Source organism: Rhipicephalus sanguineus, chromosome 7 (assembly GCF_013339695.2).
Source record: "Rhipicephalus sanguineus isolate Rsan-2018 chromosome 7, BIME_Rsan_1.4, whole genome shotgun sequence".
Taxonomy (NCBI): Eukaryota; Metazoa; Arthropoda; class Arachnida; order Ixodida; family Ixodidae; genus Rhipicephalus; species Rhipicephalus sanguineus.
Window position 1 is genome coordinate 28,545,629 of NC_051182.1, and position 17,359 is coordinate 28,562,987.

Genomic DNA, 17,359 nt, shown 5'->3' on the forward strand with positions numbered 1-17,359 from the left:
GGTTTATGTATGGTGGTCATGAAGCCGTGCGAACTTGCTTGCAACAGACACCGCAAGGAACTGTGGAAGACGCCGCCAAGCTGCTGCCACTATCTACATCAGGCGTTTTAGCACAAAGAAAGAATCAATACGACTAAGAGAAAAGACAATGCACGGGGCAGCGCTCGCCCTGCGCATTGCCTTCTCCTTTCTCGTAGTGCTGTTTATTGTTTCCTTATTTGCGCTTACACGCGTTCTGCGGACTATAACCGGCTCGTTCAAAAGGAAGTCATGTTGCCAATTTCTTATTTTCCATAAATGCAGCCTTTCTTTCTCTCAATTATAGCCTACTTTTAGCTTTCCGTTGAAGGTGTTTCATTGCGTATTTGCATGCGCTACTGTTGTTATCCTATGCCGTCACTCTATGTACTACGTGCTGGCTGCTTGTTTGACTACGTGGTTTTAAAGGGACACTAAAGAGAAACAACAAATTGGTTTAGATTGATAAAGTGTGCTCAGAGAACTCTTGTGTAGTTTATTTCACCACCATAGGTTTCTTATTATAGAGAAAACCAAGTTCAAAGTTTCATTTTTAAATTTGGCGCCGAACTTTGTAATTCGTGACGTAAAAGTTTTCAAAGAGCATTTAACGTATTTTGGCGCCACTGGCTCGACGAAATTTCCACAAACTCGTTATGTCAAGTCTCTGGCCCCCTCAGAGGACAATGTACTTCGATTTAACCGGTTAGGAACTACGTAGGCCCAAGCAGGCGCCGTCAAAGATATGTGACATCACGGAAAATGGTGCGGGAATTCCAAGGTGGCGTCGCCACCTGTATTTTTTTCTTGCGCGATTTCTCGCTTATTAAGAGTCTTCTCGCAGCAAGCGTGGTGTTTTTGGTATCGTGGAAGACTACTTTACTAATGCGAGAAAAATCGTTGTGCTCTTTAGTGTCCCTTTAAAGGGACACAAAGGTCAAAAACGATTTTTGTCGTATTAGAAAAAAAACACTGCCATAATAAGTCGCCACTCCTGCCTCGAAAAGGCGCTTGATAAGCTGCAAAAACGCGCGAAAAGAAAATACGAGTGGCCACGATGCCTTTTGTTTTCAGCACCAGCCACGCCACAGGTTGTGGCGGCGTCTGCTAGGGCCTCCATAATCCTTGAACGGTAAAAATGTGTTCGCTGGGAGCCAGACACTTGGCGGCGTACCGAGCTTCAGGATATTTTATTCAGCGGATGTGGTTGAAATACAAAAAAAATATAGGTGTTGAAATCCGTTAAGGTTCTCTCGCGCTTGTGCCTGTGTACAGTGAAGGTTCCGAAGCCTCGGCGCGAAATTGAAAAACGAAGCTTCGAGCTTTATTCTATTTTCTGATAATCAGTCTATGATCGTAAAATTACTGCAACGACGTTCTCAAAGAATAATTTATCAGTGTAAACTGGTTTATTGCCTTTCTTTAATCTTTCTTGGAGGTGGTCTGTGGTTGCTTACTCCATCACCCGCCGCTGTTTAGATTTATATCAGTCACTTGATAAGATAACGGATACACTAGAATGAAGAGGGTTGTCAAACATCATTGCTCTTAGTCTGCGAAAGCTGTCCATGCAATGCGTCGTCTCCGCTGACGGAATGCAGAACGCTCATCGCGGTTTCAAACTCGAAGCAAGTGTGCTTAAAATCGTAGAGCCATTCTTCCTATGTAGAGTATGATCGTGATAATAAAACTTCAGCGTGAAGTATAAGTGTACAACTCTCTTTGAAAGGGCGTTGTCACTCTGCCATATCTATGCTCATGTTTGACAGTTTGCTGCGTCTGTATGCCGGTTGTCGTTGCAGTCGCGAGAGCACAATTAAATCTTTCGGTATTTGTGCTAGACCCATCCTTGGACCTGGAACACGCAGTCTAAATGGCCTTGATGAAGTGTTTTTCACTCCATATATGCTCCAACACAGTCACAGCACTCCACCACAAGGTTCCTCACAGATGAATATTTGTAAGATCCCGGTCACTTTGTAGCCTTATGACTATTTAAGAATATATTATCGCCGAGATACCTTTCTGAGGAAGAACGTTTCACGACATTCTGGTGCTAAGAACAGCCAGGGACCTATAGCACAGACCTCCATACGAACTGTGTGTGTCTGTACGGTTAAGGACCACTTTACGTTCAACTCAAGCCGCACGGCCATGAAGTGGTCCTGATCGCAACCATGTTTCTGCGAATTGTGCTGCATGTTGCCGACATTTTGTGAAGTATACTTGTGTTTCCTGAAAATTCTCTTACCCGCCGGGGTGTTCTAGTTGTTATGGCACTCGACTGTTGATCCGAAGGTCGCGGGATCGAATCCCGGCCGCGGCGGCCGCATTTCGATGGATGCGAAATGCTTGAGGCCCGTGTATACTTGGATTTAGACGCATTGTAACGAACACAAGGTGGTCAAAACTTCCCGGAGCCCTCCCCCAGGCAGCACGCCGCCATTGGACCGATCTCGGCCCAACGTCGGCAAATGACGGCAGCAATATTGGCCCCACGTCGGCAAATCACGCTCGCGCTACTTTTACCCGCATCGGCCCGACGTCGGCTAGCCGCCTTTGGGCCGATGCGGGCTTGCCGGCTTCGGGCCGACGTGGGCTAGCCAGCGTCGGTCCGAGACGGGCCTGCCGTTATTCAGCCGATGATGGCAAGCCGTCATTGGGCCTATGTATGCTAGCCGATGCTGGCGCGGTGTCGGCCCCGCCGACGTCGGATAGCCGCCGGCGTGACCGTTTACAACCCGTTATTATGTTTTAGCAGTGGTGGCTTACCGTGCGTTAAGTACGGTAGTACTGTACCGTCGTGGTCGGCACGTAGCTAGTTTATATGGAGACACAGGCGGTAGTTGCTCGATGCGTAAAGTAACCTGATCAGGCAGGCTGATACATGTGTTATAAAGTAAAATGTCTGCGTGCCGACCACGGCAGTTCGGTATTACTGTGGTTACCGTACTGTAAGTCAGCAGCGCTAAAATATACTATTCGCGGCCCAACGACATTCATCGACTGCCATTGGTGCCATACTCGAAAAATGCTTCTAACGACTGCTCCACTGATGTCTTAGTGTGCGATTAAGACCCACAATTCTGTCGAACCGTGCAAGGCCGAGAACGAGTCAATATTGTCTCAAACAAAACTAAATTGATGAAAGGCCTGCTGCGCCAACTACGCATGCGTCTGAGAAATTAAGGAGCAACACATTTGCACGGTGATAAACACAAATTTATTCACAGATATGAACACACGCCAGCAGTTCCAGAATAATTATGCCATAAAGGAATATTTAAACATCTATAGATACCGTAGCCAACATCTAAAACAACCACACAGCCACCGTATTCCTCAAAAAAAAGCAGGACAATCCTAATCGAGAATGGGATCAGGCGCAAAATCATAGGCGTGAGCAGGGTTCCCCTTCAGAGGGGGTGGGGGGGAGGCGAAGGTTCATCGCGGCGCCCCCCCCCCTCCCTATTAAGTCAATGTGTTTGGCAGACCTTGCGCCCACCTCTTCTTAAGTGACTACGGGGGCCGGCTGCCCCCCTGCCCCACTGTGCGCACGCCTATGCAAAGAGTTACAATCTCTTCAACGTTATGCGCGGCACATTCACTATAAATATTGAAAGAACTAGAACGGGCCAAAATAGGAATTAGGATTAACGAAGCTACTTGCGTTTTGCGGACGATATCGCGCTTTTCAGTAAAGATGGCGCCGAATCACGAAAAAAATTCTGGAGATGTAAACGAAGGCAGCATTAAAGTAGGATTAAAGACGGACCCGAAGAAAAGAAAGATAATGTTAGGCGGCTTGCCGAAAAAGCGAGATTAAGAGTGGCAACTAGACTAGAATATTGTGTATACGCGTGAGCTAATTACGAGCAGAGGAGCACCCCCCCCTCCCCACGTTTATTAGGTTCACCAAGGAACGGTAGGCATTCGCAACACATGACTGGCAATTAAATTAGCGTTATCCTTTAAGCGGGAATTGCAATTTTTTCACTGATATCTTAAGGGCCAAAAAGATGGATAAACTGCTGCACGCGACGCGAGAAACATTGCGAGCGGTACCACAAGATCCCATGAACTCTACATCTAAAGAAGATAGACACGCACGCATTCCTAATCTAAAGGTAAGATTGTAACAGAAAGGAATCGCGCATAGAACCACTCACGTGTGCCCGTTGGATCGCTAAAAACACGACCGAATAAAAGAATGCAAGCGCACCATATCAGAATACACAAAACACGATGGTCAATAGAGAATACGCGATAAGAAGAGAACAAAAATCTGATGACACGTAACAGCAGTGAACACGCGGCCTTATATGAGGTGAGCATGGAAGCAAGGGGCCACTGGTTCCTCGCTGCGGTGATCTCTGCCGAAAACAATGCCGGAATCCTGCCGCGTATCCGCCTCGTGCACGATTTTGTCTTTCCACCACACATGTCCACATACCGCACTTCTTGAAGAATTCTGCTGGTCGGAGTGAAAAAAACCTGCTCCCGCAGCTACGATTGTCCCTCCGCCTGGACGGCTACCCTACCCTGCCTGGTCAAGCGAGTTTCGCGACAATGACGCTGAACGAGGGGAAGGGAGGGAGGGGGGGGGGGTAGAGGTTGAAGAAGACGAAAAAAAATGTGAATTCTCCCTTCTTGAAAGCACGGCTCAGCCTACCACAATGGTGTGCGATCCCCCAGCATGTCTATGGGCATGCCGTTTGAGAAAGGCGTTCGTCGAATTTTCAATGCATCACTTGTTGCCACATGTCGCTGCATGAAAACTTTGCGTACACCACGTTGGAGCCGCATTTTTCATCGTATTTCACGTGCCATAATAATAATTTTATGCGACTGTTTCTGAAAGCACGTGGGAAGCAATTGTTGAGCGAGATTTTTACTTGAAAAAGGTATGTATGTCGCAAAATGGACAGCAACGACGTGCAAATGCGAATTGACAAACACGTGGCAAACACGTGTTTGTCAGTTCGTTAAGATGGTCAGCGGGCTTGTTGATTTGTAAACATTCAAACGACAAAACGTGCCTTCACTTCGCCCGGTCTTTTTTGCACCATACCTATTTTTCTCAAGTAATGAACCAACTAGCTCAGCAACACGCCTTGCTGAGCTTTTACTATTTTCATAATTAAAATTATGTGACATCACTGAAGCAAATGCGCTTGTTACGCTTCACCCAAACACGCGCGTGAGTAAATATGTGTAAACACAGTGATCGGAAACTGTCCGTGTAGTATATGAGCGCTGGCGGCACACATTCAGCGGCTGAAAGGATATAGCGCTATAAATATGGTGACAGGCTCGATTTATGCTTAGAATTAATATTCACATAAACCTTCCGCTAAAAGCATTCGTGCGGGAATGTTTGGGTGAATTTTGATGCTGGATACATTAGTGAAGTCGGCCGACCAGTGGCAAAAACATTTACGAAACAGAAGTACTTCGAATTTGGCCCATGAAGTTAATGGTATGTGTTATAACATTTCAACATTTTTGATAGCGCTCAACAACTGTTCAGTGAAGTGGCCATCTAATTTCAGTGAGTTATTCTTCTAAAGACCACCTTTTTTTGGTAGAAAAGTGACTGTGCTAGTGATAGTTGTTAGTCATTGTCATAGCAGAAACGAATAAGAGAATGCAAGCTATTCAGTCGGCGATACTTCGCGCCCCGAGTCGTACGTGCGGCATTAGCACGGTACAATATTTGAACTTTGCTATTTGCGCTAGTACAGCAATCCATGTAGCGGTATTCTACAGCTTAAGCTACAAATATTCAAGCGCCTAATGCTCTATTGCATTACGATTGTATCCTAGGCGGGCGAGCTGCCGGGCTTCTTCGGCGGGCTAAATTGGTAGAGCGCAACGTCTAGGTTATTCTCGTCACTGACGGCCGGCAACACGGCGTCCAGCGTCGTTGAGGGGCTTCCGTGAACTAGTTTGAACGACGTCATATGTGCGCCGTTTCTTACACTGCCGTGTTAACTTCAGGTTATGTGCGGAAGATATTATGGCGTCCCATGTCATGTGTTCGACGTACAGTACATTGCCAGCATGTCGGCGAGGGTTTCATTTACCCGCTCGGTGAGGCCATTCGCCTGCGGGTGATGTCCGTCGGTGACTTGTATGGCTCTATTTCAAGATGGTTTGCGTTAGCTCTGCCGTAAAAGCTTTACCTCTGTCGGTGACGAGGAATTTTGGAGCGCCGCGACGCAGGAGGACGTTCTCAACAGGGCATGTATAACTGTCTGAAGGGAGACAAGAAAGTTCCAACATCGTCGATAAGCCATCGGCTCCGCCGATGTCAGCTGAAGCACGGCAGAATGACGGCATGCTCGGCCCAATGTTGCCGGTGAAAACCAACGGCTCGGCCGATGTCGGCGAAAGTACGGCATAACGGCGGCTAACTCGGCCCAATGTTGCCGGTGAAAGCCATCGGCTATGCCGATATCGGCGGAGGAACAGCAAAACGCCGGCAAACTCGGCCCAATGTTGCCGGTGAAAGAAATCGGCTAAGCCGATATCGGCGGGAAGACGGCAGAAGGCCGGATAACTCGGCCCAATGTTGCCGGTGAAAGACCAACATCGGCTGAAAGGCGGCAGAATCGGCCCAATTTTGCCGGCAAATGTCAACGGCTCCGCCGATATCGGCGCCAGGCTGGCAATGCTGGTCCGAGGTGGGGCCGCGCACAGCCGCCGTAAAACCAATATCGGCCCGACCTTGTGTGCTGCCTGGGCCATTACGGCACTCCTCATAATCACATCGTTGTTTTGGGGCGTAAAACCACAACAATCATTATTTATTATATGAAAATTCGCTTATGCCACTTCATAAATCTGTAAATATATGAAAATGACTGGCAGTCGTGGCGCTCGTTTTTCGATTATTGGGCCACTACTTCGCTCTACCTCATGCATTCCCCCCCCCCCCCCCCCCCCCCCCCCCGCTTCAAGGTCTTCTACGAGAGCGGGTTTCATCTTGGCTTGCATGTCGCACTTCTAATGTAATGACTCCCTGCATGAGCACGAAACGTTCGCATTCTGCATTAATTATACGGGAGTTCTCACCGTCACGGGGCGTTTTACTCAGCGTAAGCATTTTATTTCATCTTTTCATGGCAATGCGTGGACATAAAAAACTGAATCATAAAGAATCCACGACTTCCACGACATAAAGAATCCATTCTTCAATATAACATACTTTCTGCCCTTTATAATTGCCTAGCATATAGGTAATGAATGACTCGTTACGGCACCGCTTCGGGCGTCTAATAAATTTCATTCCGCGGGCCCGCTCCCTCGAGTCGACTTTTTTAACGCGCAGGATCGCCGGCTGTGCGCACCGACCACCTCGAACGATTAAACCGAACGGAAGCGGTGGCGCTCGCGTTGCTCTCGCAGAGATAGTCTGGGGAGCCTGGGGAGTGGTGGTCTCTCGAACGGTCCACCGCCACCACCGGGGAGGAATAGGTGCACGCCTTCTTCTGAGCCTGGGCGTTGGCTGTGTGTAGCTTATCTCTACACTACCTGGCTTTAGATCTTTCTTGGTTTTCTTCTTTTTTTCAACGAAGGCCGCCATGGCGGACGTCTAGTCTCGAACCGCGTTCGACGGTTGTAATGACCGGGCAGCTGGGAGGCGAATAAAAAGATAAACAAGGAATGCTCTCAGGGGGGCTGCAGTCTGGTACGGCGGCTTGTTGCTTCGGTTAGTATATTCCTTGTTTTTGCTTTCGGTCGCACCGTACGACCAGCACCCTGCCTAATTGACCTCTCTCGGTTTTGTTTCTGCATTCATTAAATTATATCTACTGCTACGTTTCGATCCTGCAAGTTCTTTCTTTCTTTCTTCACCTGTCGATTGACTGCTCCAGTTCCCTCCTCGGGCATTTCTGTTTTACATACTTCGACCGCTCCCTTCTTTTATCTGGGCGGCTTATCACCGGACCGCCGGACACACGCGTCCATACGCGGGCTTGGCCGACGCCATGCCGCGATCTAGTCTTCGTATAGCGGCAACTAATCTTCGATACCTTTATTTTGTTAACCTTTTCTCCCATTCGAAGAAACCGTCTGTAACGGAGGTTGGGGTGGGCGGCGCAGAGATTTGTTCCGGTCGAGCAGCTGCTTTTTGCCGGACTATTATCGGAGAAAAACGAAACAAAACCGAACGCGCGCCGCCGTCTGTGTAATCTAGGCGAACGGAATCGAAGTATACATATATACTGTAGACGTCTTCGCTTCGGACACCCTGCGTAACGTTTTCGCGTGTTGTGGTGTAACGGCGCGCCCTCCTTCTCTCTACGCCGTATCGCTTTCCAGACCTGCGTGGCCGCGCAGCCCAATGGAGCGGGACCAGTATCAGAAGGACGTCTGTCTATCTGTCTGGATATGTATACCTCGGACATTGGAAATCAGCGGCGGCGCAGCTGTTTCGCTGGCAGCCGGTGATTATAATTTTTCTTTTGAGGTTGCAACGAGAAGCGGTGATGCAGTGCGCACGGCGTCGCAGTGTGCTGCTTCGAATAATTTGTGCTTCTACTATTATAGTTTCTTTCGCGCGTTTTACGGTGTTTTTGTTTTTCTTTGTAGACGCTGGACAAACAGTTGCCAGTCGTGACTTGCTGTTCCGTTTCTTTAGTATGAACTAGTGCGCGTGCGTGGGTGTGCGTGTGTGTGGAAATGGGGGGGGGGGGGGTGAGTCTTGTCCAAACACGGTCGTCTCTCCTGCGCTTGCGCACCTGCGTATGGGTGTCCGCGAGGAGTACTGTAGTGTGTTAAAAGAGCGGCGATGTATTCGAGAAGGATGACGAAGCGCACAACCGTATACGTGCTTTCTGTAGCGAAATATCTATACGCGAATCTCTCGCTTTACACAACGGCGAGCGCGTTGACGCAGCGCGGATTGTGTGAGAGCCGTTATTGCGAAAACAGAAAAAAAAAAAGAAAGAAAATGTGTAATCACTCGCTCGCGCGCGGGCCTTCGTCGCGTCGCGACCCACATTTGAGGCGATACCGCGTCTCGCCCGCGTTTTTCTCCCAAGGATCTGCGCTTGGATTTGTTCATTCAGAAAGAAGGGGAAAAAAATAATGGCGGAAGGAACAGAGCTTGCGGTTTTGTTGGTTTCGGAATCAAAGTAGGTGAACGCGTCTGATCTACCTTTCGCGATTGTGTTCGGACGCGCGTTTACATGAATGCGACATACATCGTTTCAAGTGCGCGATCTTTGTGGGGCATCGAACTCGCGTAAACTTTTATTTTATGGTCTTTATACCGGCGCAAAGACACAGCGAGCTACGGCAGGCGCGTTAGCAGAATACACCGGATTAGTTTTTACCACCGTACGGTTCTTAAACGTGCTCCGAAGTCATGAACGGCTTAATCGATTTATTTCCTATCTATGCGTGAATGCGGCGTCGTGCATACACTTCGAAATGTGTTCAGTGAGAAAACCGTCCTAAACACAGCTTACACAGCGTGGCCCCTGGGACTGTTTAGAGTGACTAATCCCGAAGGCAGCAATGCACTTGCAATGTGGCTCGAACTTGGAGCTGCGGTACCTGCTCGGCACCGTGGCTAAGTACCACCTGTGTCAACGTTTTTGACGTTGAACTGCGCGCTACGCAACTCGAAAGCACTGCTCGTGTTCCTAAGGGCAATTCATTCCTTTTACGGAACTCTATACGAATAGCTTCTTTATGTATGCGCGTCTGACTGTACGCGGTATTCGTGCGTATGTGTGATCACTGCATGTACCACAGTCATCACTCGACACCTGGAGTGGCGAGCCAGGCGATAAACCCAGCTAACATCTCAGGGTATTTCGTTGAAAAATTCCTATCTCTGTCACTGTTAAGGCGTGTTTACACTAGAGCGACACGACACCGATTTCGGTCTGCCGACTGTCGCCGGGAGTGTCTTTTGTCGTGTCGTCGTCCTATTTACACTGAAACGACGCCAACAGTCGGCCGATCGTCTGCGAAAGACGCCGTCCGCGTCTTGTCGTGCTCCCAGTGTTGCGTCGGCCGAGTCTTGTCACACAGAAGGCGCGCACAGCGACACCGACTAAACTTGCGCGCAAAAGTTGAAAACGGGGGACCACCTGCTGCTCATTTCGGCCGTCCTCCCTCCTCTACCATTGTCCCTCTCGGAGTAGCGGCGCGGCCCCCACCACCCCTTCCGGCGTCGGGGAACGGGGGTGCGGACAGACAAAGGGAAGCAAAGAAAAGACGTCGGAGGGGTGCGTGATATGCCCATTGTCAAATGCCCGAGGATGTCGAGGGGGATCTCCCCCTTCGACGTTCGAAGAAACGACATGGGCAAATTTTCGCTCGGCCACAGATCTCCCGACGACCAGTCTCCCGATGCGTTTTGCTGGTGTTTTTGGTCTGCCATCATGTTACACTACTACGACATGCTGTCTTTGGAGGCGTCGGGGTCGTCGCCGGACCGTCTGGTCCGCCGACGATGTCGCCGGACCAGACGGTCCGGCGACATCGTCGGCGGGCGACTCGTCGGCCGACCGTCTGCTTCTGCCTCGTGTCTGCGTCGGTGTCGTGTCGCTCTAGTGTAAACGCGCCTTTACAGTGACTCATCAAAACAGACAATCCATAAATTAGGAGACCGCAACTTTGCAGTTTAAAAACTCATTCTTGCCCTATCTTCGCACGTATCTCAGCAAAAGCTGAAGTTACGTTAAAAAAAAGTTTTTTTTTTTTTCAAGATATCTCTACAGTGACACCGCCTCTATGGTTGCTATAGGCTACCCAGTACATGTATTAACTTTCCTAGGGTTATTTTTATTAGTACCTATTCAGATCAATATGTGAGACCCTTTACAGCGCTACGGTTACTCCCTTTAGTGTGTATAAAGTAACTCCACATTGACTCTGTTTAGGGTGCTATATATTGACTCCATTTAGGGTGTTACATATGAGCTGCAGCCCACAAAAGGGAATTATGTACTGTTACTCCGGGTGGAACGTCCGTGGTGACGTTCGCATTCCATTAAGTAACGGAAGTGACGACGTGTGTTTGTATATATAGGCTCATACGCGCGCACAGGATGCGACAGGAGCGCCTGGCAGCCAAATAAACCCCGCTGGATGAATGACCGCAACAAACGGCCAACGTGGGCCATAACTGGATATAAACGACCGAGAAAGGAAAACGCGCAGTGCGAGCGATTTGTTTTCGCTCACGGGACAGTGTATAAATTGCTGGGAATGAACTACCGCTTTGACTCGTATGTAAGCTGCCGCTTCCTCTCGTGTGCACGCAAGCGTTTCACGCACACTCTTTATTCTGAGTAAAAAAAAAAAAAACGCGAGGTATGTGAATAATATGGGATCATGTTATGGGCGGAGGAGTCGATGTTGATAAAAACAGTCGCACGTTGTAGGTGTATCTGTGACACGTGGCAAGACTGTTGATCATGCATACATGGTAAAATGGGCACCGTCCGTTACACGTAAGAGGGAAGTACCATACCGTCGTTGTTGGCACGTACATGATTTACTTTGCAAGACCTCTATTGTAGCCACTTTGATCATCTTATGACTTTAGCACACGCAATGGGGAACTCGCGCAGCTAAAATGTTTTGAAAAAGCACCGGGCCGACCACGACGGTACGGTAATTCGGTACTAAGCGAACGGTATAGACCTTATGCAAAATTGCTGCCATCTGTCGGAGGTTTGACGAAGCTACCCATTCGGCGCCATGTTGGAGGCTTGTGGCCGAATCGTATTGCTGTCGCTGCTATAACTTCTTGCTTCTGTCTGCTTTGATAGTGGGCAATCGGGACATAAAAACGTCAGACGAGTGTGTAAGGGCCTGTACACGTTACCGGCATTTCCTAGTTATTAAGTTGACGGTTATTACGTGTAAAGAACTGCCTCACAGCGAGAAGAAAATACAAGTTTGACACTGTGAGTCACATGTAGGCCTGCCGTCGTCGAGAATGAAACTTTGCGCTAGGTCACAAATTTGGTCTGTCTGTTTTTCTATGTAGCGAATAAAGCGTTGTTAGCTATCTGAATATCATGCCTGTAGTATAGGATGGATGGGAAGAAGCGTTAACGCGCGACACGGCTATAGGCACAGCGATGACGGAAAGTGCTGTAGACCCAATTCAAAGCGTATTTCATAAGGGACAGCCTATGTCGAGCTGATGTTGTGCATCTAATTTCCAATGAAAGGTGTTGTCCTCGTTTTTATTTTTTAAATAAAAAATATTTCGCAGCTGTATAGTCACCGACGTATGTTATGTGTAAAATTACTGCACGATTAAAATGTAAGAGATTTGCGCATCTCACGCACGTGAAAAGTGAACGTGAAAGGTGTTGTGTCTCCAAGCAGTAGATGCCCATCAGCTGGTGTTTTATTGAATATCCTTCCGACATGTGTTCCTATATAACACGATACGCCAATAATATCCACGTGCACATCGTCGCTTTCGGGGCCTTCTGGTGCCTTACAATGTCAAGCCGTAGCGGCAAGGCAGTTTTGCGTCGCCGACTGAACGCCTGCGAAACCACGAGTGGTAGCGCACCCACGGTCGAATGCAGCACATTTCCCGGAATAGCATTTTCTTTCAGTTTCATAAGAAAAGTGCCACGCACTTGAAGCACCTGTTAACATTTCCTAGCACACAGGGGTGAATTAAACAAAAAAAAAAAGGAAGGGGTGAGGGGTGGTCAGGATATCCGGGCCACCCGTCTGAATCTGGCAGTGATACCACATTAAATGCTTCAAAAATACGCACAATGAAGCAAAACGCGCGCAAAGCATCCCACCAAACGCTACCTTGTTAAACTCCACCAATCGAAAACAAACTACAAACAACATGTTGCAGCACAATCGGTCCGTTCGCTGAAAATCAATGACGCGCACGAGCTACCTGTCTAACATGTAATTGCTATCGCAATGCAATAAACAAGGTAATGTCAACAGTAGCGCAGGCATACGAGAGAAGCCGCGATGCAGCTTTGAAGCCCGTACACGAAGCGGGTTTGTCTGTGCCTGTAAGCACACGGCGCGAAAACTGTCTCGTTCCGGCATGACATGAAAGAGTGTTCTCTGATGAGTGCCGATGCTGTCCCATACCGCATATATTAAGAACGGCGAACGTAAACATGGCGTTAGTCATAAGCAGTAGCCGGAGCAACGAAACGATCTGCTCATTCTCGTCGGCCGTAAGGAAATCTAATAATATGAAGGTTAGTTTCCTGTAAACCTTTTTTCAGCATCGCAATTCCTTCAATCTGAGCAACGCGGCAGAAGAAAATATGATGGCACTGCCGCTCCTATCAGCCGCCACACGTCGATACGCACGCTCCATGTGTGCACATGCGGAGCGCGCTTAGCCTTGAACATGGCGTAAATGCGCACGGCGGCCGCTAGATGGCAGCAATTTTGCATAAGGTCTATTACCGTCACTGCTAAAAGACCATAATGATTACGTCAAGAGAAATGCAAGTCGTTTTGTCGGAACTTTGGTTTCGGAGACATTTTTTATTTAAACAACCGTCGATGACTCTAAGCTTCGATGATGATGATGATGATGATGAGTCAACTTTTATGGAGCCCAAACTATATCGGTGGTACACGCAGGCACCAGACGGGGTGGTTCCCTATAGTTACGGAACCCATATGTTCCTAGCAGCTCCTGGCCCTTGTCCGTCAGGGATCTATGTGCCTCTGAGTGTCTCGTCTCGGTGTTCTGTGTCGCATTACGGCATCGCTGGCGATAATTACTGATTGGTCATTAGCGCAGGATGTATTCTTGGTTAAAAAGGTTATTTACTTATTTTTCGAGATTCCTGTGCGCAAATGAGCTGGACCTCACACTGCATCGTTAACCACCCGTGAGCCGTTCCCCTTCGTTTTCGTGTATGCGTAGGTACATCTCGTAACAACATGTTCCTTGATTTGCTTTCGTAATGTTGTATTCACTTTTGCGAGAACCATCACCGTACCCCACTGTTACCGCTCATCCTGTGTACAGAGCGAGTGGATGCGGTGTGCGCGGCTGTGTACGCACATCCGGGTGCCTCGACCGCGGACCGAACCCGGGCGGGGACTCTGGAGCGCTCGCTGAATCACGTGTCGGAGGTCAATTTGATTTCCTCCTCGAATGTTGACGGCAGGGGGTGGCGGAGTCGGCTCGCCTGGGAAAAGCCAGAGTGACGCGCGTGAGAGGACGCGCTCTTGATTGGAGCCGTCGTTGACGCCAAACCGACACCTTGTTAAAGCTGGCAGCCGGACACGCCAGCCCGGTGGAAATAGAAATTGTTTGCTGTGCCTTTTAAAGTAGCGCGAGCACCGAGTGACGAAACTATTCACAAAAACGATAACGAAGACATTAATTACATTGTTTTTCTGAAGTCTGCCGCATCTCCTTACGTATGACCAGCATTGAGTAATGTTGGTTAGCGCTGACTAAATATTGGTTAATGTCGGCTTTTCACTGTTTATAACAATGTAATAAAACAAATCTTCGCTAATATGCCTATGCCTGTCTACGTTACATATGCTTCGTAAACTAGTTCAGTACCCTTTAGAGCGCTCCGCGGATATGCTACATGCTAATGCTACATTGTGGCAATGTACTGTTCGTGTTTTATTGTGTGCACCTCCTGCATGCCTTGATATTGAAGTTTGGAAGAAGCTTTTGGTGTGGCATTATCATAAGTGCGTGGTGGCACTTCGGCATGGTGGCAGGTTAAGTTAATCTCTCAACAGCTAGGTCATTGATAACTTGCGTAAAATGTGAAGAAGAAAGGTTGTTATCAAAGGTATGCGTGTTTTTTTCACCATGAACTGATAACATAAACATCAGTGTCGAAGCAAGTAACTTGAAGGTTCATTGTCACAGTCACTATTTTGAATAAAATGTTTTCTTTTCCTGTTTGCTTTCGCAGGCGCGGAAAGTTCATCAGCATCGGGGAGCACATCCGGTTGCCCGATGATGTCACTATGGGCTACATTGTGGGTAAGCAACCGTCATGTTACTGCATTCCTGAATTCTGCGGCTTTTTCGCGTCTCAGCTCCTTTTTAGAGCGCAGGTCTTAAGGCCTGAACGCACGTACGCGTTGCAGCGTGTCAGCGCGTGACTTTCTGACGCGGCGCCGCGCCCTCTCCCTATAGAGAGGGAGGGCGCGCAGCTTCGCGTAGCCGCGCACCCTCTCTCCCCATAGGGTGAGGGCGTCGCGCCGCGTCAAAACGTCACGCGCTGACGCGCTGCAACGCGTACGTGTGGCCAGGCCTTTACGGCCGAACCATATAGAGCGTTTTTGCCGGCGTTTTTCCGGCGTTTCGTACGCCGGCGTCCCTCGACGTCGACGCTACCGGTGACGGTGGCCGAAACGTCCACCTCTGGACGGTCCAGACATCACGGGCGGCAGCGTCGACGCCGGAAGCAGTTCGATGGACGCAGGACCAATCAGCGTGCGGCTGGCAGCGACTTCCGCTACGTAACGGCGTCGTCGATGCTGCCAAAATGGCTGTCGCCCGCCTCGGATCTAATAAGTCGTCGCCGTGCGCTGTGTGGCCCTTAAGTTCTGAACTGATGCTTGTATTTGACTTAGCTTGTTCCCTAGAAGCTTCGACACCAAAGCGATCGTGATATCTTTGAAGTCTTTCCGAGTGCCGTACTCAAGTTCATCGGTAGGCTTAGCAGGAATGAGTGTATTAGCCGAATACGTCGCCTCAAAGATGTACGGCAGCTTCAAGCTCAGAGGCCATATATTACAAGTTTGTGCTTCTTCTTAATGCCAATAGCTGGCGCTACAAGTCAAATAAAAAAAAAATAGACTTTTCGGTGGTGTTGTGTCACTGTGACTCGTTTTCTGCACCACAGAACTGCTAATGAGACATAAAAGCTATAATCAGGAATATATCTTGTTGGTCCATTGACGGAAACTGTACACTGCTTTACGAGGTGTCAGGTTCATTCCCTCTGGTCACACTGTGTGACGCTGAGCTAACGCTCTTCGTATGGTTTGCCGCCCTCTCTGACGGCGTTGATGCGACGACGCCGAGGGACGCAACGCCAGGAAACGCCGGCAATAACGCTCTATATGGTTCGGGCTTTAGGCGCCCGTTCCTGTGTTGCACGGCGTCGCCGTAAGCGTTGGTGGTGTCGGCGTAAGCGATAGAGCGAACTAGTACGAAAGAGAGCGAACGCGAAGTCTGTCGATATCACGCGCGCTCTCCCCTCTGTGGGAGCTCGTGCGTATGCAGGACTGGCACGTGCGCCGCGGCTGGCTTCGCCTGTTGTAACTGGGCTGTCGGCGTTTCACTTGGTTCGCAACGCCTGCAATGCACAGAGTGGTGTGCGTAGCGCTCGAGCGCTGGCAGTTTCCGTGGCAATATGTAACGAATGGGACATTGCTACAACTGCGGATAGCCAAAACTTCAGACACAGTTGGCATTGCCCCAACACGAAGCTGCGCTCAGAATTCGCATTAGGGAGCATCGTAATCGTCGGTGAATTTCCTTACGTGCTTCAATTTACAACTTCCTAATTTAAACGTGCTGCCACACAGCGCAGGCTGTCGGTGTTTTTCCTTGCGGTCGAATCTTCTGACTGCAGTTCTCAGCTGAATGAAAAGCTCACTCGAGGATTTTCCGAGGGAACAATCTAGCAGGGGCCCCTGGCTGGCGCCGCGAAAGACCGACGGAACAACGATGACGTCATTTGCTGAAGCTGGTTATCTACATTCTGTTAATTGTACCGCCGCATACCGGCGCCTGACGCGAGGGTTGGCTCAGTAATAGTCTCTCTACCCTGGCATCTATGCAGCTTGTATATTATGATTGTTTTGTTTCTTCTCCTGATTCATATTTTGCGTACAAGTTTGATTATTCTCACACGATAAAAATCGATACCGGTTATAATAACTATGCATACGCTCAATTTCATACAAGTGTAACGTGCAGCGCTGTGGAGGCTAGCGAGACTTGTTGCAGTAGCTGCGTTCGCACTAAGAAATATTTGTTTCGTATTTGTAGCCATGGGCACTTGAAAGCTTTCTATGTTTAGGCGGGGCTGTAAATGAAACGGCTTTGTAGCTTGAAGCTGAAAAACCTGTGGTAAGCGGTTTTTTTTTTTGCTCGTTGTTTATATAAACCTATGTTTCTTCAGCTTTTTTTTTTTCGGATTTTTCATTAGCAAGTTCGCGCAAGCATATTCAAACACGCGAAAGATATGACCAAGAAACTCGCCGAGAATGAATGAATGAATGAATTAATTAATTAATTGATGAAATAAACGTTTATTTCCGAGACAGTGCTCTGAGCGTGCAAGCTTATAGGGTTACTCTAGGTGGG

General features: G+C 48.7%; 1 protein-coding gene across 1 annotated transcript in view; it reads left to right on the forward strand.

Annotated features, from left to right (window-relative positions):
* LOC119399349 (fringe glycosyltransferase) overlaps positions 1 to 17,359 on the forward strand; it is a 133,806-nt gene that overhangs the window by 83,187 nt on the left and 33,260 nt on the right. The window contains exon 7 of the mRNA XM_037666162.2: positions 14,949 to 15,019. Within this exon, the coding sequence (XP_037522090.1) occupies positions 14,949 to 15,019 (71 nt within the window). The remainder of the gene's footprint in view (positions 1 to 14,948; positions 15,020 to 17,359) is intronic.